Raw genomic sequence first — 26,102 nt, forward strand, 5'->3', positions numbered from 1 at the left:
CTTTCCTTTTATTAATACAGACATTAGTAAACATTTTACTACTGCCTCCAAAACCTGATCTAATGAGAAACACATTGGATATAAGTATACTAATGCTCTAATACTAGAGATGATACAGATTTGGTATTAACAAAATGGCATACTTGGGCAAAATGTTACATTTCTCAAAATAAATATACCTCTTGTCCACTTAGAGTTTTGCCTTACATGCTTTTAGAATACTGCATTAATGGGTAATTGAATTTTATAAAGAGAAATCGGGAGTCTCTAAAACAGTTCGAATAGAAAAAGAAAAAGAAAGCATTGTGGCATACGTGGATGTATCAGTGGAAAGGAAGTCTCATTCCTCTCTACTTACAGTGTAAGTGAGCAGCATCTTGTCAAGCTCACGCAGGGAGAAAGGGTTGGGTTAAAAGTCCTGCAAGTATTTAATCTGTAAAAGCAGGTTAGTCTGCCAGTCTGGGAACATAACCATTCTTCAGTGCAACCACGTATTCTGTTACTAGAAGCAGGTAGAAAGCAAATAAAAAAGGATTTCTTCTCTGGACTCGGATAGAAAGTAGAGCTAAATCAATTATCTCCAAGCTGTCTGAGTCACCCTGAGAGGCACTGACAATTGTTCCACTCTAATCAAATAAATCCTCCTTGTCCTACTCCTTCCAGATACATACCACACAAAGTATAAACACCACCACTTAAATGAATCGAGTTTGGATTGCAACTTTGATAGAATTCAGACCAAGTTTGTGGTCTTGTGAAATGGAGTAAAACCAAACAATCATGAAAAACATTATAATATTAAATTAAAAAAGAAACCATTTGCTGTGCTGACAGTAGATGCCAGATAGCTCCTATGTTTTTTAGGAGCTAGAAAGTTTGTGTTGCCATGATTTAATTAAAAACTATTACAATTTCTGATGCAGATTCAAAGTCATACAATAGGCATCTAGTTGAGCTGTTATGGGAATTTGAGTCAAATAAGCTTTTGATGAGGAGAGACATGCTAATAGCTAATGTGCTGTTATTAAGAGAAAAAATACATATTTCTAAATTTGCCTTTTCATTTCCTTCCCTAATGTCTTCTCTCAAAACTGCATTGCAATAATTCAGACAAGAAAAATAAAAGAGAAGATTCCAGTTCCTGATTCAATGAATACTTAATATTAAATATTAAAAGATTTACTGAAGCACAAAGTATGTCCAAGTGCCTCTTCTCTGAAATGACTTGCCATGTTACTAGCCTACTCATCACATTTCACATTTGGAACCATTTTTAATGGCACGGTAATAGGGCCAGGGTCTGAGTTCTCTCTTCAGGCTCTCTCCCTTCAACTCTGTCACTGGCAGGCTAAACAGAAGTTACAGCAACAAAGAACTAATAAGTTCTGGAAAAGAAAAAAATATGGTAAAAGAACTATAAAGCCATGCTTGTCACCTACTGCCCACTTCCCTTTAGCCTCAATGCCAAAACCAGGTTTAACAGAGAGGGATTAGAGTACTGCCATTCTAGAAACACTGGATGTGTAAGGAATATTCTATCAACTGAACAGATGAATGAATTTGAGGCAAAATTTTCACACAAGATGTTTTCTAGTAAGAAGAGTGCAGTTATGACCCTGAATGATGAATGGATGCCTAAAAACGGCCAGTGAGGGAAAACGTAGTATCATAGAGTCATAGATTTTTTTAGGTGGAAATTACCTTTAAAGTCATGAAGTCCAACTCTTAACATAACACTGCCAAGTCCACCACTAAATTGTATGCCACATCTATTCATCTTTGAATTACCTTTGGGGGTGATGACTCAACCACTTCCCTGGACAGCCTGTTACAAAGCTTTACAGCCCTCTTGGTTAAGAAAGTTTTCCTAATGTCCAATCTAATCCTCCCCTGGCACAACTTGAGGCCATCTCCTCTTGTCCCATTTCTTGTTACTTGGGAGAAGAAACAAACACCCACCTCACTACAATCTCCTTTCAGGTAGTTGTAGAGAGTGATAAGGTTTCCCTCAGCTTCCATTTCTCAAGGCTGAACAACCACAGTTCCCTCAGCTGCCTCTCATAAGACTTTTTCTCTAGACCCTTCACCAGCTTCATTGCCCTCCTTTACATTTTCTCCAGCACCTGAATGTCTTCCTTGTAGTGAAGGGCTCAAAACTGAGCACACTGTTTGCGGTGCAACTTCTTCAGTGCTGAATACAGGGGGACAATCACTTCCTTCATCCTGCCGCTCACACTATTCATTTGCCATTACCTCTTATATTCTTCTTTCTCATTCCTCTGAGAAATATAATTCTGAAGATAAATTATTGATAAAAAAGGTAAAAATATGTCTTTTGCCTAAAGGTTGTAAAGTATTTCATAGGAGGTATCAGGACTAACTTGAAACACAGCTGCAGTTCAAAATTACAGGCATATTTCAGTCTACAATCAATATCATAAAATGTTATCTTAAACCTTTGTGTTGGCAATTTAAGCACCTTATTTTACGACAATAACACATAAATTCCTTTGCCACCATGATTTGCAGCTGACATCTGTTATGAAATTCTTGCAAATCTGGGTAAATTTTATGCCAAGGATTTGAAATACTGTAACAGTAGAATAATTCTGCTGTAGCGCCAAAGGAAAAAAAAAAGCACGCTGTTGCATTCCTTTAGACTATCCATAAAGTTAGATAACTTTTCTGAAAAATATGTTTTTCTGAAAATCTGTAATAATATTTTTCCACATCATCATACTAGGCTAAGAGAGTGAAATGTGTCCAGCCAATATGTATCCCTTATGAAAGCTTTCTAATGAAAACATATATTTTCCTCTATATCTAATGACTTCCAGTGTTTTCATGCATTCTTCCTGTGCAGCTGTTGTCATTTTTTTTTTTTTGTGTTCTTTCAGATTGACTTTAATACTATCCTGTCCAATGGATCTCAAAAATTTTCCAATGGATGTGCAAACATGTATAATGCAGCTGGAAAGTTGTAAGTTTAAGTAATGTACTATCCTATAAATACTCCTGTAGAGATTACAACAACTGTGCAGGTGGTGTAAAGACCCCTTGTAGTGGTACAAAAACAAATCTTAAAAAAAAAAGAATCCTCTGTTTTACAAAAAGAATCTATGAAACGTACATGATTTTCAAAGGAAGAGATTCTTTCATCCTTACTGGTACTGACACTCAGTGGGTTTGTGTAATTCTAAAGTTACTACAAAACTTCAATACTCAGTACCAGTTTACCTTTATGCAAAGTTTATGCAAAGTTTATGCATATGGGGATTCACCATTAAGTTTTCCCTGTTTTCATAAATACAGGGGGACAGTAACATGGGACACCGTAAAGGAAATATGGGAATAACTTAAGGTAGTCATTTCTGTGATATATGTGTCTATCTTGAAATCAATAATAGATCGGTGTCCTTAAAAGCTGGAAACAAGACAATATATATGAACTCCCTGCTCTTCAGGTTCCTGGCCTAGCTCTTCAACATGCCTACATGTTATAAATACAGATCTGTCATTTTTACCTAATCATCGTAGAAGGTATTAGGGAAAGGATTTACTACAATGGAGAATTGTAGAAGATTGCCCACCTTATATATGCGTATAAGAATATCTTCATGTACCTACATAGGGTATGTCACTTACAGCCCACACCCCCTCAACTAGGAGGGCAGCCCCTTGGATCAGTGGACCACTCCCTAGAAAATCTTGGTAAGGGCTGTAGAGCCCTTGCTTTATGAGGAGGAAGAAGTCTGTACAAGATATCAGTTAGCTAGGGGAAAGAACATGTGAGTGTGACCTGACCATCAAACATAATAATGGAAAAATGTCTAGCATCTTCCAAAGACTCAGGGCTTAAGGGAATTTGTAGTAGCACATATAGCTTGATATTGAAAACACCTGGCAAAACACAAAAAGAAAAGAAGGCTTGACAGCTTTCTAGCGCTGAGAAGATCTGACAGGTTGACCAAACGTGGTGTTACTCTAGGATTTTGAAGGAAAAAGCAAAGGTACAACTTGATGTGTTTCAAATAATGTCTTCATAAAGCCCAAACTGCATTACATAGAAATATCCTGAGGAAAGCAGATGAGAAGGTAAAGTCATCTTAGACAAGGCAGGGTTTGCACAACAAACTCTCAGTTAACAGCAATTCTTTTTTTATGAAATAAAATTAGCACTTATTCTCTCAACCCATCATATATTGTACTTACCATCGAATCCTAGAGTGGTTTGGTTTTGAAGGGACCTTAAAAATCAGCCAGTTCCAACTCCCCTGCCATGGGCAGCGACATCTCGTCGTGAAATCATTAGCAAAAAGAACTCAAATGGAGTGGAGTTTTGTGTAGGAAAGCAAGCTCTATACATCTTGCTGGAGCACTTCAACTATATACGATAAACAAATTTTAAGATGACCTCCATCTCAAGTTCTTGAGAAACCATCACAGTGCAATCTAGTAAATATGGTTGACTAGCTGGAAAGAATATGATGTCCTCCCAGGTCATAGCACATATAGAAGTAGTTTAGAAGATTGACTTTAGAAAGAGAAAGAAGAGAAGCAAATCTTTCATCCCATATGCGGGGAATTATTAAAAAAACCCAAAAAAACAAACAAACCACCACCAACAAAAATCTGAAGAGGAAAGGTTGAAGTGCCAGTTGTCCCAGAACTTTGGGAACTGCCCAAAATTTAAAACACCCATCTTACTGAGAGAGGAGAATTTCCATCCTTGGTCACCAGAAGAGCTATTATTTTTATTAGACCCTCACAGGGACTGAGGTTTGACTTTCACTGCAGCTGATCACTAAATTGGAGATGGTGGTGCATGATCATGAGGCAACGATGTGGATTTTTAATATGTATTATTTTTACTCTTGTGATCCTATGGATTTAGTGGAAAAAAACTATAGCTGTTGTGAAGTTTAGTGACCAATTTGCATATATTGTTGCATAATTGCAGCAATGAAGATTGCAGTGAGACGCAATAAATTGCCCTAGTGATGATTTTTAAAGTACCATCTGTGGCCCGATACCTCTAGGTCTTTAAAAGTGGTATTGTTCAGAAATCTGTGTGGCATACAGGTGGCTGATTCTTTATTTGCCTGCTAATCAGCAGTAGTATATGTTGGTGGAGTATACCTCCACAATGAAACACAGTGGTATTAACTGCTGGTATTGGAGAGGAAGCACTTCCCACAGGCTATAACATAGTGTTTTATTTTGATTGTCAATTTCCCACAAGACCGGGTTTCCTGAAAAGGGCGAACAATAAACCAAATGCTCATTATCGGGCTTCATGTATTTGAACGCAACACATCAATCTGATGTAATTGATTCAATCGCACTAAGTAGCATATGATGATGTTGTTATTTTAGGTGCACTGTACAGGGAAAACAGTAGGAGTAAAAATACTCCAGTCTTGTGTCCTTATCTGCTGACCTTCACAACTGACTGATCTGTTATTTATCCCCTCAAAAATGCCAACGGAACAAACAAAAAGAATGTACCACTCCACTCAGTGCCCTAAAACAAAAAAAACAAGACCCCCAGCCCTCAATCCCTAAATCCTGGATACCCTGAAGATATTAATCTCAGTTGATGTCAAGGAATCCAAATTTAATTTGTATACCTTTCACCCCTCAGCTCCTTATGTTCGCTTTTATTCCTTTATTGGGTCAAAATCAGCATAAATTGCCTATTCTGTGGCAGTTTTATAAGCACTACCTTATAGGGTGGTAGCAGAGTAGAAGGAGAGATAAGTTCCTATTCTGGGGAATTTGGAAGAGATGTTAAAATCATAGAATCATAGCATAACCAGGTTGGAAGAGACCCACTGGATCATCGAGTCCGACCATTCCTATCAAACACTAAACCATGCCCCTCAGCACCTCGTCCACCCGTGCCTTAAACACCTCCAGGGAAGGTGAATCAACCACCTCCCTGGGCAGCCTGTTCCAGTGCCCAATGACCCTTTCTGTGAAGAGTTTTTTCCTAATGTCCAGCCTAAATCTCCTGGTGGAGATTGAGGCTATTCCCTCTTGTCCTGTCCCTTGTCACTTGGGAGAAGAGGCCATCACCCTCCTCTCTACAACCTCCTTTCAGGTAGTTATAGAGAGCAATGAGGTCTCCCCTCAGCCTCCTCTTCTCCAGGCTAAACAACCCCAGCTCTCTCAGCCGCTCCTCGTAAGACTTGTTAGCATTTGACCAGTTTTCTTTAAAGGAGATGGTTTAGAATGAGTCTTGCAATCAGTAGTTGTCCTTGCTGTGGCAGTGAGAAAGATGACCAAGAAGAATAAGTTGTACTATCAGGTGAACTTTTCAGCACCTTAGATTACTGGGTGCCTCCACAGGAATCCTACTGGTAGGAAGGCATAGAATACCTCATAGGGAGGCAAACTTAAAATTTTAATTTTTTGCACTATTATGCAGTGGCTGTACTTACTTGTCAGTCAAGCTGGCATCCCATTGTGCTTGAATCTGCATAAAGTAATGCACTGAAGTGCCAGGCTGGGAAGTATAGTTAAAACGTAGAGGCACATTACGGCCAGAGCAGAACTTGGTAGTGTGTGGCACATCAGTTATCCCTGGTAATCCCAGATCTTGGTTATTTCGTGATTTTGGAATTTGCCATGGTTTTCATTTAGAAGAACAATACTTCTGTCTATTGATATCTTACCCATGACTGCTGGACACTTATTAGTCTGTTATATCAGCAACTCAAATGTATTTGTCATACATTAATGAAATGGAATTCAATAGCATTAAACTAAACAATATTGATATTAACTAAGAATATTGATATGAGCTTTGGAAAGGTTTCTTTCCATTTGGCTAGGTTTTCTTATTTACAAAGAAAGCATTTATTAAAAAAAAAAAAAGCTTGTATAGTGTTTGTCCAGAGGCTTTCATTGACCTACTAAAAACTACTTTTAAGATCTTTCACTAACACTAGTTAGAATTCACATTGTGTAGTGCTGGTTAGTTAGAAGGTGGTTACTGACTGAAATAGTGTCTCTGTCTTCCCTCACCATCCACATATGCTTTAACAACGTCCATGAAATCAACTTGTGAAGGGTCCAGAGAATACAGTAAATTCTGAGACCTATAAAAGGAAGGATTTTAGTTGAAGGTATTTGCTCACCTGTATAATTTGAACCCTGTAGTACTATTTGCAGTTCCTTTCCTTTAGCCACAACAACAAACCCCATAGGGCTCTTATTTGGAAAATATTTCAGATTCCACTGCCTTTTGCCCTCAAGTTACATTTTAACTTGTTTATGCTAAAGCTTGACTTGGTAGTTTTTTGAAATCAGTATGCTATTAAGCTGGATAGATGAGATCTGAAGTCTGTAACAAAAAGCGGTGGAAAAGATTAAGAATCTGCAAAAGCAGGGTGCAATGTCTTCCAGAAATCTTTGTTGGAGATAACCTTAGTTCACTGCAGAATAGAAACTATGGAAAATAGCATTAAATCCTACAACGATAAGCAGTAAATGCTGAAGATTGTATTGTATAATCATTTATCTTTAATCTTAAGTAGTTTTAGCTTATTTCAAGTGTTTTTGCAACGCTTCATTTCATGCCTTTTGTTACAGGCTTGAGCCAAAACCCCATAAAGTCAATGAGAAGGTAATATTTCACCCCTACATCAATCAACTTTGGATCCAATACTGTGACTCATCAAGCTCTGTAGGGTTCTTAATGCACTTGACTGATAATACAATGGCCGTTCAAGTAGCCTGGAATTTAAACAGATTTTGAGAACTGAAGCTCTTCTCAGCCTGCATACAATAGAAAACAAAACAGGATCTTTTTAATGTTTTGCCTTTCTTTATAAAGATGTTCTTTGGATATGGTTTGTACTGCTGTGGATAGTGCAAATACAGCATAAAGCAACACTTAAACTTCAGTACCTGTCTGACTCTATTTTCTGTGAAGATTAAATCCTTAGCTCACCTGCCCATCCTTGGTTTTGGTTGCATTTTTAGCAGTCTATAACTCAAATAGAATAAAAACAAGCGAGGGAAGGAGGAGCAGAATACTTGCAAGTACACAAATGTCTATCTTCAAACTGATACTGTGATGTTCAAGAAGGGTACACTTTCTGAATAAGTTCTTTCTTAGATACGTTCATAGTGCTTGGTTCCTATTCCTCAGGGTGTTCTGACCTCCCACATGCTCATGAGAGAGAAAAATTATTTTACTGAAAGAATGTCACTTGCCATCAGATCAAGCTTCACGACATTAACAACCTGATTTTATACATGAAGGGTAATGTCCAGGCTGTGGCAATATTCCTGCTAACATCAGCAAGCCCACAGCAGGGCCTGTTACTTTCCTGGATTTCTGTTTTGTTTGTTCATATTTTCTCCTGTACTATCAGTGGTGATGAATGCTGGTGAGAGCAGACTAGTGGGGCATATTATGTCTGGTAATTTTTGTTTGGTTTGTGGTTTTTTTGGCCACTTATCATATTTAGAGTTCAGTAGATACTCTAGTAGATGGAATCTCAGGCTTGTATTCTTAAGTCAACCGTTTTACTTCTAGGTTAGAGTTTCGAGCTCACATGAGCTGTGAAGAAGCATTAGTACCATCTTGTTCTTCAATATTCAATGTGAGATAGGTTAGTGATCATAGCAATATTTATAATGGATACATTACACCACTGACCCTCACTGCAGTTGGCACATAAGGTACGCCTGAAGAGAACTGAAAGTAGAAGCTCCTCTACTTTCTTACTTTTATCAGAGAGCTGATGCGAACTGTCTCCATGCACTGTTTTGTCTACACCTTAACTCTATGCATAAATTCAGCTTTCAGAGTTTTTAATCTATGCTCCTGTAGTCCATCATGAATTATACTGGAACTACTGGTTTTGGAATGCAAAAGTTTTGTGCTCTGTAAAGTTTTTAATGCTGGTATCTTCTGTGTACTTTATATCTACTTTAGTAGGAACCCAGAAACTTGAGGAAAATGGGAAATCCCCCCACAATCCAACAACTGCAATGTGATTATATCCATTGCATGTAATATATGCCTGCTCATACACGCTGCACACCCTGTGTGTGTTTACAGTCCTGGTTGTTCCCTTTCTAAGCCACTGTATAATGCTTGCACAAAGCTATTGCTTGATGCTTTGAAGAATAAAGTAAATGCATCTTCCTTGCTTGAATGAGAAAATGGTATTTCAACCTTACTTAGGACTTCTTGCTTCATTTGAGCAGATCCTCAGAAATTGGCAGAGGTGTTTTGGACAGGGAGATGTTAGGATGAGTTTACAGTAGTTGATCACGAATCCATTTCTGAACTGCCACACCAGCTGCTTAGAAGAACAAAGTTTCTTATTCTGAATTTGAGGGAAAGCATTGAACTTTATTTCATTGTTTGACATAAATAAAAGAACCTGTTGTTCCAAAAGTTGCTTTGTTTTACTAGAAGGAGAGTTGGGGGAGAGAGATGCTGAAGTTTCTCCCTGTATTAGAATTTCATGACAGTATGTAAGCAGTTATATCTCTCCTGAGCTGTCAGTAGCTCAGAGTCTTCTACTTTGATTAGACCCGTAACTAAAAAAATTACCATAATCCACTGACAGGCATGAAGAAAGCCATAATAAGACTGATAACAATGTGTCAGTTAAGAGGCTATTATGTTTTACTGCCTTACTACAGCAGACTAAAAATCCATCGAAATTTACCATTGATATAACTAAAGCCTTTTAAAAATCTGCTGCCTGCCCTAGTCTTAATAATACTTATTATGCTGATGGGAGAAAGAACTAAACTATGCACCTGTTTACATGAGCGTTTAGATGTCGACAGTTTTACTGCAGTCATACAGAGTAGCTACGAATAGAGGGCCTTGGGTTTTCCTTCTGTAAGTGGGAAACTTACAGATCTGGGCTAGAAGGGAAGCACAGAACAAAGAATAGGGCTTTGAAACATTATGCAATGACAGCTCAGGCCTGCAAAGACCTTTTTGTGGCAACTTCACAGGAGGCTAGGTATCTAGAAAGGGAGATGTGCCTTCTACTTCAATCTTTTCTCCTTCTCATCCCCTACAAAAAAGTTTTCAGGATTAGTACAGCATTTCTGAGGCCTTATTCAGGTAGAGCTTTTACTGTAAATTATTTTTAAAAAAATTTCTTGGTATTTTAGTTGGAGATATTTTACCTGGCTGTTACATTCAACAGGCCAGTGTTCAGCATTAACAAAAAGGTGGGTGGTAGCATTAGCTATCTGCACTTTGGGTGCAAGGTAGGTTGACCAGAGAATGTGTTGATAAACTAAGCAGCTCTAGGACACAAATATGCAATGTGTTTTCCCCAATGTCTGGTTGGAACATCTGAAGCTGCACGTTGTGGCCAAGACAGCTTGTTGTATCATCTGCTACTGCCCAGAAGAATGTGGCTCTGCTCTAGCAATCCTTAGCCTCTTCATTTAACTACAGAAGCCTGTCTCCCTCAATTTCTCCTTACAAGTCATGCTCTCTGGGCCATGACTGTCTTAGTGACCCTCCGTTGGATATTCTGTTTGGCTTGATCATTGAGTGAACATTTTTAGATCATGTTCAGCTTGGTGTCTGCTCTTTCAACAGGGCTGAAACTTCTCTAGCTGCTTCCCAGCACACATAGATTCATGAATCTTCTCCACTCCAGGTGCAAAACTTTACACTATTCTGGATTCTCTGGTTATTTTTCAATATGGAACCTGGTATCAATCCCGGGCATATGTTTCTCACTTTAGATTGCCAGCCCTTGAGCAGTTTATACCCAGCAGTCCAACTTATTTTCAGCCTACTTAATAGTCTGTTGTTTCAGCACATCAGCTTCCAAAAAATCTTACTAAAATCTATCCACTACTACCTCTAACTAACTGGTAAATAGGTTGGCTAAGTATGGCTTACTCTTAATAATTTGGTACTGAGTTGTACTTCAAGGTAAATTGGAGTCAGTTTTATGACTAATTCACTTGCTTTAAGTAACTTCATTCTCTGAAAACTAACCACATGTTTTTAAGACAGTGTTCTTCTCTAAAGTGATAACACAGGGCACTGGTGTGCAAAAAGGCCAATGCTTATACTTAACCAAGGCTGTCTTCAAGCTAGCAAAAAGGAGCTGCACCTGCAAGGAGGGGCAAATAAGGCAGGCAGCCCTAAACTAACCAACAGGGTATCTATCTCATATACGTCATACTTGGTATAAACTGAGAGATCATGAAGGTCTTGCTCTCTTCTGCAATGGCTAACATCCAGTGTCTGTCTAGTTGCTCCTGATCCCCCGATCTGTGTGTTCCTGAATTCGGTTCTTGAGTCCAGCACCCTCCTAGCTGTGGGCGCATTCTTTCGTGTCTGCTCTGCAGTATTTGTGGTGATATGTAGTAATTGAGGGGTGGGAGTGCGATCTTATATGTTTGTTCATATTTTATTACTTTCTAATTATTCCCATTGTTATCATTATAATATCATTAAGGCTGTAGTTCTAGTTTCCAACCTGTAAGTGGTTTTTCTCTCATTTCCCTCTTTTCCCTGCAGGGTATGTGTGGTTGGAAAGGGATTTTGGAGGCTCAACTATGATTTTAACTGCTGAGTTTGGCTGTTTGGGGCTAAACTGTGACATGAATGCATTGCTTTTATATATGCATGTTATATGTATAAAATTACTGATTATCTTGGTTTTGTGTGCATTTGGAAATGTATTAAAAGACATGCTCTGTGATTTTCAGATTTCAGGTGGGATTGTTCTTTGGATTCTTCTCCTTACTTTCCTTAAAGACATACATAAAGACAAGCATAACACAATATTATTTATTTTTCTTTCAATCAGTGATCTGATCACCATGAATTTTCTTAAGTTATAATAAAGATACTACTATCGGATTGGCTGATGCTTTCAGCCCATTCAGGGTTCCAGATTCTGTCTGGTCCTGTGGACTTGAAAAAATCCTGCTCCTTTAAGTAGTCATAACCTGTCTCTCTTCCTTTGTCACCTATACCTCTCCTTCCAAGACTCTTCTTTTATACGCAAAGATCTAGGAGCAAAGCCCACCTGTGAAGACGAAGGGAAGAAGTTATCATGCTTGGTAGCTTCTGTATTGTTTATTGTTAGGTTCTGTAGGGTTTGTGAGGCAAAGCCCACAAAATTGCCTGAGAGATCTTAATTAATTGTCAGCTGATACACTCAGTAGCTTAGGAACTTTCAGCAAAGCACATTTTTTCTTTTCTGTATCTTGTATCTCTTCCCTTCTCTTCATCTGCGTGATGAATTTATTTGGTAATTTAGAAATTGAAAACTGTTGTTCAAAAAGACTGGACCTGCAGGTTGTTAAAACTTTTAAGTTACATTATTTTGCTATTCTTTAGCATAAAAGACATTACTTTCAGGAGGGTTAGATTCTGGATCCTCTGAAGCACTGATGGAATCTCTGGAAATTATCCTCTGGTCTATGGGAGCAATTGTAATTGAAATGAAATAACAGTGATAATCATAGACTCATCATAGAATAACCAGGTTGGAAGAGACCCACTGGATCATTGAGTCCAACCATTCCTATCAAACACTAAACCATGCCCCTAAGCACCTCGTCCACCCGTGCCTTAAACACCTCCAGGGAAGGTGACTCAACCACCTCCCTGGGCAACATGTTCCAGTGTCCAATGACCCTTTCTGTGAAAAAATTTTTCCTAATGTCCAGCCTAAACCTCCCTTGGCGGAGCTTGAGGCCATTTCCTCTTGTCCTGTCCCCTGTCGCTTGGGAGAAGAGGCCAGCACCCTCCTCTCTACAACCTCCTTTCAGGTAGTTGTAGAGAGCAATGAGGTCTCCCCTCAGCCTCCTCTTCTCCAGGCTAAACAGCTCACTTAGCCGTTCCTCATAAGGCTTCTTCTCCAGCCCCCTCACCAGCTTTGTCACTCTTCTCTGGACTTGCTCCAGAGCCTCAACATCCTTCTCGTGGTGAGGGGCCCAGAACTGAACACAGTATTCAAGAAGCGGTCTCACCAGTGCCGAGTACAGAGGGAGAACAACCTCCCTGGACCTGCTGGTCACGGTGTGTCTGATCCAAGCCAAGATGCCATTGGCCTTCTTGGCCACCTGGGCACACTGCTGGCTCATGTTCAGTCGCCTGTCAACCAACACCCCCAGGTCCTTCTCCTCCAGGCAGCTCTCCAGCCAGACTTCTCCTAGTCTGTAGCACTGCATAGGGTTGTTGTGCCCCAAGTGCAGGACCCAGCATTTGGCCTTGTTAAACCTCATGCCATTGGACTCAGCCCAGCGGTCCAGCCTGTTCAGATCCCTTTGCAGAGCCTCCCTACCCTCCAGCAGATCAACAATTCCACCCAGCTTAGTGTCATCTGCAAACTTGCTAAGGATGCACTCAATGCCTTCATCCAGGTCATTGATAAAGACATTGAACAGGACTGGACCCAGCACTGAGCCCTGGAGAACCCCACTTGTAACTGGCCTCCAGCTGGATTTCACACCATTTCCCACCACTCTCTGGGCCCGGCCATCCAACCAGTTTTCCACCCAGGAGAGTGTGCGCCTGTCCAGGCCAGAGGCTGACAGTTTCCAAAGCAGAATGCTGTGAGAAACTGTGCCAAAGGCTTTACTGAAGAAGACCACAGAAGAAGAAGTCCCAAAAGACCACATCCACAGCCTTTCCCTCATCCAGCAGCCGAGTCACTTTGTCATAGAAGGCGATCAAGTTAGTTTGGCAAGACCTGCCTTTTGTGAACCCATGTTGACTGGGCCTAATCACCCGGTTTTCTTGCATGTGCTTCATGATAGCACTCAAGATCACCTACTCCATGACTTTCCCTGGCACTGAGGTCAGACTGACAGGCCTGTAGTTCCCTGGGTCCTCCCTGCGACCCTTCTTGTAGATGGGCACATCAGCCAGCCTCCAGTCCAGTGGGACTTCCCCAGTCTTCCAGGACTGTTGGAAGATGATGGAAAGGGGTTTGGCCAGCACATCTGCCAGCTCCTTCAATACCCTTGGACGGATCCCATCTGGCCCCATAGATTTGTGGGTGTCTAGTTGGGCAAGCAAGGCTCTGACCACCTCCTCTGGGACCATGGGAGCCTCATTTTGCTCCTCTAGCTCCTGGGTTTGTACACAGATGGAACAACTTTCTTTACAATTAAAGACTGAGGCAAAGAAGGCATTAAGTACCTCAGCCTTTTCCTCATCTCCTGTCACTGTTGTTCCTTCTGCATCCAATAGGGACTGTATATTCTCCCTAGTCCTCCTTTTATTGTTAATATATTTATAGAAAGATTTTTTGTTATGTTTCACTGACTTTGCCAATCTGATTTCTAGTTGGGCCTTAGCCCTTCTTATTTTTTCCCTGCACAATCTCACTTCCCTCCTCAGTTCACCCAAAACACCTGTCCCTTCTTCCAAAGCTCATAAACGTTTCTCTCAAGATCTCTCTGTTCAACCAAGCTGTTTTTTAGCTCTGCTGGCTTTTTTTCCGGAACATGGGGATGGCTTTCTTCTGAGCTGCTAGGATTTCCTTTTTGAAGAGCTCCCAACCCTCGTGGGCTCCCTTGCCCTTAAGTACCGTCTGCCATGGGACTTTGCCGAGCAGCCTTCTGTTTATAGAAAAGCTCATCAGCACCCAGTACAGATTTAATCTTCTGCTGAGTGGCCACCATGGTCTTGGGTGTCTTTTGGCTAGTCTCTAGCCCCTCCCTGCACCCTGCCTGCTCGAACAGCTGCTTAAACTGCCCTGTGACAATAACATGCCGCACACCTATTCACCATGCAAGTTTATTTATTCTCGTTGTATGTAATGCAGCAGACAATAGCTTGATGCTTGTTGTATTTTAACCTTTCTCCGTAGAAATGGAAGAATTCAGATTTTTTGTAGCAGGCAGCATTGGCTTTGGCTGTGTTCAGAATTTCACATGTATCAAAGCCTAATATCAACAAGTTACTATGTCGTCATTGCAGTTCAAGTTGCAGACTTATTCCTGCATTTGGGATTGTCTTTCTTGCTCTCTTCCCCTTCTCCATGCACTCCTTTTCTCAAAGGTCTTTTCCTCTGTGCCTCTGAGTGGGTGTGCCTCTTAGTGTCTCTCTGATTGCTTCTGGATCCAAGCACTAAAATAGTTTTCCGTGTTTTCCCCGCCGCCATCGTCGTCTTCCCCCGCCGTCGTCGCCGTCGCCTTCCGTCGCCGTCGCCTTCCCCCGCCGTCGCCTTCCCCCACCGCCGCCATCGTCGTTTGCGGCTTCCCTCCCGCCGTCGTCTTCCCCCCCACCCGCCGCCATCGTCGTTTGCGGCTTTGCCGCCGCCGTCGTCGTCGTCGTCTTCCGCCGCCGCCGCCGCCGTCGTCGCCTTCCCCCCGCCGCCGCCATCGTCGTTTGCGGCTTCCCTCCCGCCGTCGTCTTCCCCCCCACCCGCCGCCATCGTCGTTTGCGGCTTTGCCGCCGCCGTCGTCGTCGTCGTCTTCCGCCGCCGCCGCCGCCGTCGTCGCCTTCCCCCCCCGCCGCCATCGTCGTTTGCGGCTTCCCTCCCGCCGTCGCTTCCCACACCGCCGCCATCGTCGTTTGCGGCTTCCCTCCCGCCGTCGTCTTCCCCCCCACCCGCCGCCATCGTCGTTTGTGGCTTTCCCCCCCGCCGTCGTCGTCGTCGTCTTCCGCCGCCGTCGTCGTTTTACCCCGCCGCCGCCGTCGTCGTTTGCGGCTTACCCCCCGCCGCCGTCGTTGCCGTAGTCCCCTTTGTTGCCGTCATCCCCTTTGTTGCCGTCATCCCCTTTGTTGCCGTTGTCCCCTTTGTTGCCGTCGCCCCCTTCGTTGCCGTCGCCCCTTTTTTTCCCCATCGTTGCCGTCGTCCCCTTCGTCGCCCCTTTTTTCCCCCATCCTCATCTTTTTCCCTTCCATTTTTTTCCCCATCCTCATCTTTTTCCCCCTTTTTTCACCTCCACGCACAATGTCATTATTAGATTCTAGTATTTATATTATAATAACTGAAAGAAAAGTATACTGCCATCATCATAACTTTTCTCTGCTCTAAGCTACTACTTTATTCCTCAGACTTTTTTCTTGTACAATATGTGCTGTTGAAAAAGCTCTTTGAATTTCTCTCTATCACAGTCAGCTCTCCATATTTTGGTGTTCTTGTCTCTGCCATTAGCTAGATCTTGGAAAAGCAGTGGAAATATCTTTACCTGTCCCTAATGCCACCAAATTCATCAGTCTGAACTGATTCAAGTCTTGTGCTTTAACTACATTAGATCATTCAAGACAAATGGAAGGAGAGAAGAGCGTTCTACAAGCGAAAAACTGCATTGAGGAAAAGTAATTATCTGTATGTGCGTAGATTAGGTTTTGTTTTTTTAGAGTATTAGTTGAATCATGGTAAAGGAGGAGCCTATTTGTGGGCTATAGAGCATGGGTATATTTTCAAAATAAGATAGGAAATCTGCTTCTGAATCTGAATCCTTCCTGTCCCACCAGATTACCTTTGAGGTATCAGCTGAGTGCAGCAGTCCCTGTGTTCTTGTTAGAGAAGTTTTCCCTCTGTTCATTTCTTCAATAGATTCCTTGAGTCAGTCTTTTAGTTTCTTCCAGCTGCATGGTCACATGCTTTATCGGTGGCAGATGCTTTGGCATCATTCTTTAACACATATCTCAGATACTTCCATCTTCCTTTTTTTGGATAGCTTTGGAAATAAAAGTTGTCAGGCACTCTACTAAACTAAAGCATTTGTTGTCAGTTTACTCAATTTGATTGAATATCTAGTATTTTCAAGAGGCATTTTCTTTCAAGAGGTACCTGTCATTCTGTCCTTCTGTTGGATTTCTTTATCTTGTGTTCATATGCGAGACAACTATTTGCAGTTCAATTTGTACGTAATGGCCAAGTTAAGAATAACTGATTTCAGCTGCGTGTTTATGACTTTGTTATGTTATTTTCTATAGTGATTTCCAGTAGCTTCCAATATACTTCCAGAATACAAGGATAATTGATCTTTTGTATTCCTTTACTTCTTAATAAAGAACTTACTGGCAGACAGTAGGACACCATAGTTCCTGCCATTAGCCCATGATGCTTCACTGTGGTGGGGATTTGACTCTCTACTTAGGATTTTTATTTGGTTTTTAATTTCCTTTTTTTATTTTTTGAGATGTTAAGAGGCAGACTTGCTACTAACCCAGGGCACTGTGTGATAAATAAGCTTCTGGAATGTGTTCCTGCTGCATTAACTTGGCTGCCTTCATGATGGTTTGCCTGTCAGCACGCCATTGCATTGCAATTGCATGTAGCTTCTCTAGGTGTTTCAAGCAGGCAAATCGGAGCTTACTGGCATGTTTTAGTCCCTGAGCTGTATCTGCGGTGCTTCTGTATAATGGTTACTTTCTTTCAGTGTTTGGTGAACAGTGCGCGTTAGTGCAAACGGGAATGACATTCCATACATATGCAGAAGCAGCTGGAGCATGCCACAGCATTTCAGAGGTAAGGCAGCCTGGCACACACCCGGGGGAAAAAAAGTTCCAAATCCTAGTGCATTTTGAGGTCATTAACGTGTCTCTGGCAGTGCAATAGTTAGAGGGGACCATTTAATTAACATTAATTACTCACAGCTCATTGTGTGGCTCATGAAGGATTTACTGAAAAGCACCTCATATGATACTCGCAGCTTTGAGTGAAGTGCATCCTTCTCTTACATACTCAGGCTCCATTTATGTAAATCTTTCCATGCATGAGGCAGTGGTATCAATATTTTTATTTGTATAATATTTGTGGAATGTTAGAGGTATTTAAAGTGCAAGGTGTGGCAGAAGAAAGGAGAGTCATAGGCAGAAGCCAGCTTCAGCATTGTGTGTTAGTGTTGTGGATTTATTTTATTTTTAAATAGCAGAAGAGTAAAATGTCCTTTGCACAGAGAGCAGATTTATCAAGTCTCTTATCTCTCCCTTTCTTCTTTTCTTTTCCCTCCTTTTTTGTTTTTTGTTCAAATCCTCCTTTCAGCTCATTTTTGTATGGGTGGTTTTATTCTCTGAGTGAGACTGCATTTTTTCCCCTTCTTAAAGCTTGTTTGCTACCGAGAAGAAGGGCTGACAGATTTGCAATAAAAGTAATGGCAGGTAATGGTTCATATAACTCTGCCAGTGGAATTGGAGAAGAGCACTCAAAGCACTTCCATATGATAGCTCCAGCACAAAATAAAGTTAGCAGGTTAAGATGAAAATGGAAATTAAAGGTATAAGGGAAGAACTTTGCTCTTTTATCACAAGAACAGATGGTATTTTATGATTAGAGATGTGCTTTTTAATATTTACTGTTATCTTATTCCTACCTGTCTGCTTTTTACAGCCCTTCTGCTGTTTTCTTTTGATTCTTATTCTATTACATAGGTTTTGGACTTGAATACTGTTCCAATTGTGTGGACTTCCGAATAGGCCTGATGGCACAAATAGAATTGACTCTTTCTAATTGCAGATTTTTGCCTTTTACTAGTGTCAAAAATAACTGACAACAGGCAGTAGTTATGAAAAATCTTTTTTGTCACATCTTCATGTCATCTTTTCCAGTGAAAATGGACAAGGACTGCCTGTGCTTCCCCTCATAACTTTCATTGTCCTAAAATGTCACTGGTCATGTGTAATAACATCCGTTAAGAGTAGCAATGCCTATTTGTTAGTGTTCCACAAATCTTTCTTTAGCTTAACCTTTCATCTTCACATTTATATTAATTTTTAAAAGGTCTAGTTTTCACCAGAACTGACAACCCTGCAATGCTTTTACATAGCTGCATCCCAGATCTGATTACTGTTTGTTGCTGTTGTTTGCCGTATTATAGCTTTTTTTAGACAATACAGTATTTAGAGCTGAGGTTCTATTTTTCCATGAATTATTTTTGTGCCATGGTGGTCTGTGTTGTATATAACTAGTGCGGCTGATTGTGAATTTTCCAAGTTTTAACAAAAATTTACAGCCTTCTAAAAGAAATTTGTATTGGGAAAGGGACTTTTGATTTAGAATAGAATTGGGAAACTCGCTCTAGAACAGCTGATAATATAGTTCATTAGAATTATGTTTAGTCTTTGGTCTGCCTAGTTCAGATGATGGACTTGCATTTCTGGTGTCACATACAAACCCCAACGAGTCAAGTGGAGAGACTTAGAAGTCTCCCTAAGTTGCTTCGTCATTGAGATATTGACTGTTAATCGGGTAGGCTAGCGTTTCTCTGTCTGTCTCAGCTTGTTTTCCTTTGTGGCTTTAAACTTCAAAAGGCCTTAGTTATATCCTGGAGTACTTGATCTTAAAAGAACATTACTGACTTTGGATTTGATATTCTGTGATGCCAAACACCTCCTGTAAGGTTTTGAATGCTTCTGCTTATACTGGCACTTTTATGCTAGTTGGTCCTGTTACCTAATTAAGTCATTTCCTGGCTGGATCTCTTGACTGTAAAAATAGTTCACATACATTATACCTCACAGGTTCTCATAAATGTCTCTTATCATTTCCTTTTTTTTTATTTTGTAGTATGTTGTTGTAAACTACTCAGAGAGAGAGGCAGGCTCTCCCCCCAGCTCTGCCCATGACACTTCTTGATCGTAGTGCTATGTGATTGTTCTATTTAGCACATATTCCCAGACCAATTATTTTACATTTTTCTGTACTGAACTGCATTTGCCGTCTGCTGGCCTAATTACCTAAATGATCTAAGTCCTTTGGAATCCAATTGCATTATTATTTATTATCTCTGACTCTAATTTTGGTACTATTTGAAAATCTGGAGATCTTACAGTGATGGCTGTTTGGTAAACCACTAGCATAGGTGATGCTTTAACGAAAATGAATAAATATGCGACATCTGTCAAGTTTTAAAGGTAAATTTTGCCCTCAAATAGAATACATTTGGTCACTAAGTATTTGATCTTCAAAGAGGTGTACAGTTATGTTTGATCCTCCAAGGCACTACCGAGTATTGCAAGGCACTGAATGTCTTCACCTTGCATTGTTACTGCCTATATTATATAGGGCTTACAAATCGATTCAGTCTCACAGCTCTTTGTGAGATGAGTGGGTGTTTGCCTTTAGGGTCACTGAGGCAGAAAGATATGACACGTCACAGGGTGTGGTAGAAACTGGTAGAAAAACAGGTAGATCATGTGTCAATAACTTGATTTATCGGTCAAAATCATCTGTCTTAGTACTAACCATGAAGTCTTGTAAGAGTGTTTTTCCTCTGCTTTGTTGATAGTTGGCACATGCCTTTTCTATGTTTAAGGAAAATAAATGTCAAGTACGTTAACTTCCATATTGATGAGTGTTATTATATCATAGTTTATTATTGATTTGCTTTTGAAAATTAATTTTGTTGTAGTCTTAACTGAACTTGACAGTTTTGCAAGTTAATTTAATTGAAGGCATCTTGGACAGCATTAAGATACATCACAACTTAAGTGATCAGTAACCTAATATGTCCAAAATATTTGCTGCCAATCAATTACCGTGCTTAAACAAAATAAAAAAAAGCCCACAAACCCAAACCAAACCTCTTATCCCAAAAGTCAAAGCCCACGATATATATCTTCAACTAACTTTTATCATTTTTCAGTTCTGTTTTCACCATATTTAGTGTGGAATCTGAATATTGCACTCATAAGGAGCCTTTCTGGTTTGTGTAGTGCTCTGCATGGAATGTGCTTTTCAGCCTGGCGTTTCACTGCAGAAAATAGTTGCCTCCCTACTTATTGTAGGATCACTGGTGAAATACAGCAGTATTGGAAAACCTGGACGTAGATGTAGATGTAGCTTATCCAGAGTCCCCAGGGACTGTAGACTTGCCAATACTGAATGGAACTCTTTTTTTTTTTTTTTTTTCCTGGTGAAACTGAGTAATTTTAGAAGTTTTGTGTTAAAATGCCTTGGTGTTTTTTGGCTTTTTTTCTTAAAAAAAGTAAAATAAAGTCACACTGTAGCTGCTTTGGTAGTCTTCAACATGGTAGTCTCCATGCCATAGTGAATGTCTATATGAAATTTTCATCGTTGGTTCCTCACAGTTTTCTTGTATATCGTATATGAATGTATGTGTTTGGGAGTGTGTGAATATGTGAATACATGGATATACATCGACAAGTGTATACACTGTTCAAAACTGACACATATGTCTAGGTATGTGAGTATTGTATAGTCAAAAGTAGTAGAACTGTCAAACTTCATAATAACATCTTCGATAAGTATGTTGTTTTTCTTTTGTGATGATACAGTCTTTGATGTATTTCTACTGTAAATGCATGTATTCTATTATTAAATTTAAAACCACTTTTTTCTAACCCACTTATTTATATCGTGGGGAAGGGAAGGCGCATTCATTGTGCTTACCCCTTTGCAGACTTTTGAGAAAGAGTAGCTGTAATTTGCAGGTGAGTCTCAACTGGAATTGAGTTGCTGTGTCTGACCAGAATAACTCACATACACGCTTCCCCACCCCATGGTGTTCACTCATGACTGGTGCTGCCCATTTTTTAAGAGGTACTTGCTGACTGGGGGGATTCCCTTGGCAAAATGCACTCCATCCCCTGGAATAATAAATCATGGATTTACAGGGCAGAAGCCATTGTTACACAGACCTAAATAAAGCTTCTTGCTTCTAAATGTTGTCTAGAGAGGTTTGAAGAGGTTGAATGATGCCTGACATTTTGTACAGCCACATTAGTTGTTTGCTTTTACCTTTTACTTACCATGAAAAATGTAATTGAAAACCTCTACCTGGTGTGTTGCAGTTTTTTCACATAATGGCACTATCCGGTCGAACAGGAGAAAAGTTAGCCTTTTTTATCCGGTGCCACTTTCAAAAGGATGGTTGGGTTTTGGACATCCTGTTTACAGCCTGTAAAAACAAGTCCCATTTTTCTGATGTAGACAGGAAGCAGTCGTGTGCAGTAGAAGTGCCTGATATTCCTATTAAGACAGCAAGTTTCTGAAGTTTTAGCATATTGGGTTCCTGTATTGGGTTTATGTGGCAAGATTTTGTTAAGGGGGCTACTGGGGTGGATTCTGAGAAGCTGCTAGAAGCTTCCCCTATGTCCGACAGAGCCCATGCCAGCTGGCTCCAAGACTGACCCACTGCTGGCCAAGACTGAGTCAGTGAGCGATGGTGGTAGCATCTTTGTGATAATGTATTTAGAAGGGGAGGAAAAAACTCCAGCAACTGCAGCTGGAGGGAGGAGTGAGGCTATGCGAGAGAAACAGCCCTGCAGATACTAAGGTTGGTGAAGAAGGGGACAGAAGGTTCTCCAGGTAGTGGAGCAGAGATTCATGGAATCATAGAAGCCTTGCTCCTACATGTGTCACTAAGCAAGTTAATCTATTTCTTACAAATCACTCGTCTCTTTCTTGCTTATCTTACCACCAGGTTGCAAAGAAAGGTTGACACTTACAAAAAACAGACCATGGGTTTTACTTGTGCTATAAAATAGTGATTTTGTTTAGCACGAGATGCTTTCCTTCAATATTGACAGTGTTGTTCCAGCATAGAAAGTTCTCAGAGGAAAATTCATGTTCCCCCCAAAAAATCATTTCTTCCCAAATGATATTTTTATTTTCAGACATCTCATGTAATATTTTTTCCAAGGTCACTCTATGCACCTGGATTTGCCCCTAGTTCATTTATATTGTGAAGTGTCTGAAAAATATTTAAGCGGAAATACCTTCTATTTTTAAAGGATTTATTTTAACAAATGATTTCTCAGCAACCAGAAGGAGCTGCTTTTATATCTTAGAATGGAAGCAAATGAAAATGCACATATGAAATAATCCTTTCTACATTTCTATGCCTTACACCAGTAGCCTATAGACATGTGAGATAATTTTAGGTTTGTTCCACTTGAATAAGATACAAAGAAATATCAACTAGATATGTATTTATTTCTGTGTCTGTCTCCCATGTAATGTTTTTCTTTCATGTGCTAGAGCTTGTTGTCTCTCTCTTTTTAAAGTTTGACTTCTATCTCATAGCATTCCTTTATTCATACATTGCAACTTTATATGACATTCAATATTCCTGAATTTTCAAAGAACAGTGAAAAGAATCATTTGTAAAGGAATAAATATACTATGAAAAGCAGTATATGTAAGGTGAAAGCACCTGTTCACCTCATAATTTTATTTTTATGCTTATTGTCTCTCTCAATAAATAATGGCCTTTTTTCCCTCTTTTGACTTACAGAAGGCTTTTTAGTCATTCTAAGCAATCATCCCCCTGTCTTTTGGAGTTTTAGAGAAAATTCACTCTATACTATATGATGCTGTAACCCAAACAGTACAATGTCCTTCCTCCCAGTCTTTAAGTTAGAGATTGTGCAAATGGAAAGATCTGCAAGCAGGCTACCGCAGTACAGGCTACTACATTACAGAAAATGATGTGCACATTGTTCCTTTCCCACAACAGCGCAAAAGCACTGTAAGAAAGATAATGGAACTGGAGTATATTTCTTATCTGCCAGGGAAGCTCTACCTGAGTTACAGTAATTATGGACACACTAGGTTGATACCTGCCTGTGCCTGAACATACGGAAACCATACTCTTGTCTCCTTTACATTTCAGTAGCACAATGTTGTCAAATCCTATGGTTCCGACTCTGCATATGGGTGACTCAGCCCACTGTGGATATCTGAAGTGAGATCTGACAGATAGCTACAAAGACCTAGATATTTATAGTCTTGAGCACAGCATGAAAAGACAGTAATAAGTGTACAACTGCCGGTGAACCACAGAAAGTAATATAAAAGTGACAGCTGAAAATCTGTCGGCTTCGGCAAGGAGTATTAGGGTTGAAAAATGTGGTAGAAGGCTGGGTCCAAAATGTTATTCTTCTCTAAAATTCAGACTAAGGATAAAACTGTAACTCCCAAGGGAGAGACTGTCAGAATAACTTAGAGTGCAGTGCAAGGGACAAACACTTTGCAAAGCAGCTCAGATGTACATAGAACAAAGTCCTGCTTTCTTTGAGCTGCAGCATAAATTTAGCCTTGATATGCATCATAGCTGATTTCTCAAGCTAACATTCTTAGTGTGTAATATTTATTAGAAAAATTTATTCTAACCCTAAGTCAAAACCAGATTCATTGGCTCTGACCGATTTTCCCTGATACGTTGCTTGGAATTTAGGGCACAATTCAAACCTCTGCCGTGTTCTTATGAACAATAATGTGCAAGAAACCTGCCCTGGATGCACACTGCTGGGATGCCTAATGAAAACAGTAGTGAAATAACTCTAGTCCTTGCTTCAGCTGGATACCTAAAGAGCTACACAGTTTCCTGAATAAATCCAATCTTACTCTTGGACCTGTACCTTACTAAACATTAAAGAAATGAGAATGGAATTTAGATAAATCATTTGGATAAAAAGAATTGTAAAATATATTACATAGTGGAATCAAACTCTCTATAAAAATGCAACTTGGTTCCAGTAAGTTTTATAGAGTCATGTGGACTGATGTGGGTTGAATGGAACCCTCTTTGTTTAAGATGGGCTTTGTTCCTATACTTTCATAATTGGATGACTAAATAGATTGCATTTATTAGTAAGATTAATAATGGTGTTTAAAAAAAAAACCAGGCACAATCTATTTTCTTTCAGGAACCTCATATGGGTGTGGATAACAACTCGACAACATAATTTTTTAAAAGATAAGATTTTCTGGGAAAGATAACTGAGACCAAGGGAAAAGTTTGGTTTTCTCTATTTCAGACACTATAGTTGTCCTTACTACTTAGAAGTCTTTCAGGAGAATCACGTTTTCTCCCTGCAGTTTTCCTTGAAATCTGTAATTCATAGAATCATAGAATAACCAGGTTGGAAGAGACCCACTGGATTATCGAGTCCAACCATTCCTATCAAACACTAAACCATGCCCCTTAGCACCTTGTCCACCTGTGCCTTAAACACCTCCAGGGAAGGTGACTCAACCACCTCCCTGGGCAGCCTCTGCCAGTGCCCAATGACCCTTCCTGTGAAAATTTTTTTCCTAATGTCCAGCCTAAATCTCCCCTGGCAGAGCTTGAGGCCATTTCCTCTTGTCCTGTCCCCTGTCACTTGGGAGAAGAGGCCAGCACCCTCCTCTCTACTGCCTCCTCAGGTACAACTCAGGTAGTTACACAGAGCAATGAGGTCTCCCCTCAGCCTCCTCTTCTCAAGGCTAAACAACCCCAGCTCTCTCAGCACTTCCTCATAAGGCCTGTTCTCCAACCCTTTTACCAGCTTTGTTGCTCTTCTCTGGACTCGCTCCAGAGCCTCAACATCCTTCTCGTGGTGAGGGGCCCAGAACTGAACACAGTATTCGAGGAGCGGTCTCACCAGTGCCGAGTACAGAGGGAGAATAACCTCCCTGGACCTGCTGGTCACGGCGTGTCTGATCCAAGCCAAGATGCCATTGGCCTTCTTGGTTACCTGGGCACACTGCTGGCTCATGTTCAGTCAGCTGTCAACCAACACCCCCAGGTCCCTCTCCTCCAGGCAGCTTTCTAGCCTGTCTTCTCCTGTCTGTAGCACTGCATAGGGTTGTTGTGCCCCAAGTGCAGGACCTGGCATTTGGCCTTGTTAAACCTCATGCCATTGGTTTCAGCCCAGTGGTCCAGCCTGTTCAGATCCCTTTGCAGCAGATCCCTCCCTCCAGCAGATCAACACTTCCACCCAGCTTAGTGTCATTGCAAACTTGCTAAGGGTGCGCTCAATGCCTTCATCCAGGTCATTGATAAAGACATTGAACAGGGCTGGACCTGTAGCCAGGCAATAACAAATACATTGTAAGCTGCCTTCTACTGCCACAGCAGCTGATTTGCATCCCGTAACACACAAAATTCGGCATCACTACTTCCTTTCACAAGCTTCATGCATTTACACTGTGGAAACCCAAACACTAGCACACTGCATTTCAGTGACAGAAGTCCATACTCTTGATTTAGTTTAGGTTGGCCTGGTTCTGCAGACCACTATACTAGATGGTAGCCTCCATTGCTTTCAGCCACTTCTGTAGTATGAAAGGGTCGTTTTTTCAATGAAAAAGTTAGCTGCATCCTCATATATTGACTAGGTCAGTGGGTCACTGTCCTTTTTGCAACACTAAAATATGACCATAATTTGT

General features: G+C 40.6%; 1 protein-coding gene across 2 annotated transcripts in view; it reads left to right on the forward strand.

Moving 5' to 3' along the window:
• GLRA3 (glycine receptor alpha 3) overlaps window positions 1-26,102 on the forward strand; it is a 92,876-nt gene that overhangs the window by 41,252 nt on the left and 25,522 nt on the right. For both annotated transcript variants that reach the window (XM_069855753.1, XM_069855754.1), the window contains exon 5: window positions 2,898-2,980. In XM_069855753.1, coding sequence (XP_069711854.1) covers window positions 2,898-2,980 — 83 coding nt within the window. The remainder of the gene's footprint in view (window positions 1-2,897; window positions 2,981-26,102) is intronic.

Source organism: Phaenicophaeus curvirostris, chromosome 4 (assembly GCF_032191515.1).
Source record: "Phaenicophaeus curvirostris isolate KB17595 chromosome 4, BPBGC_Pcur_1.0, whole genome shotgun sequence".
NCBI classification, from domain to species: Eukaryota; Metazoa; Chordata; class Aves; order Cuculiformes; family Cuculidae; genus Phaenicophaeus; species Phaenicophaeus curvirostris.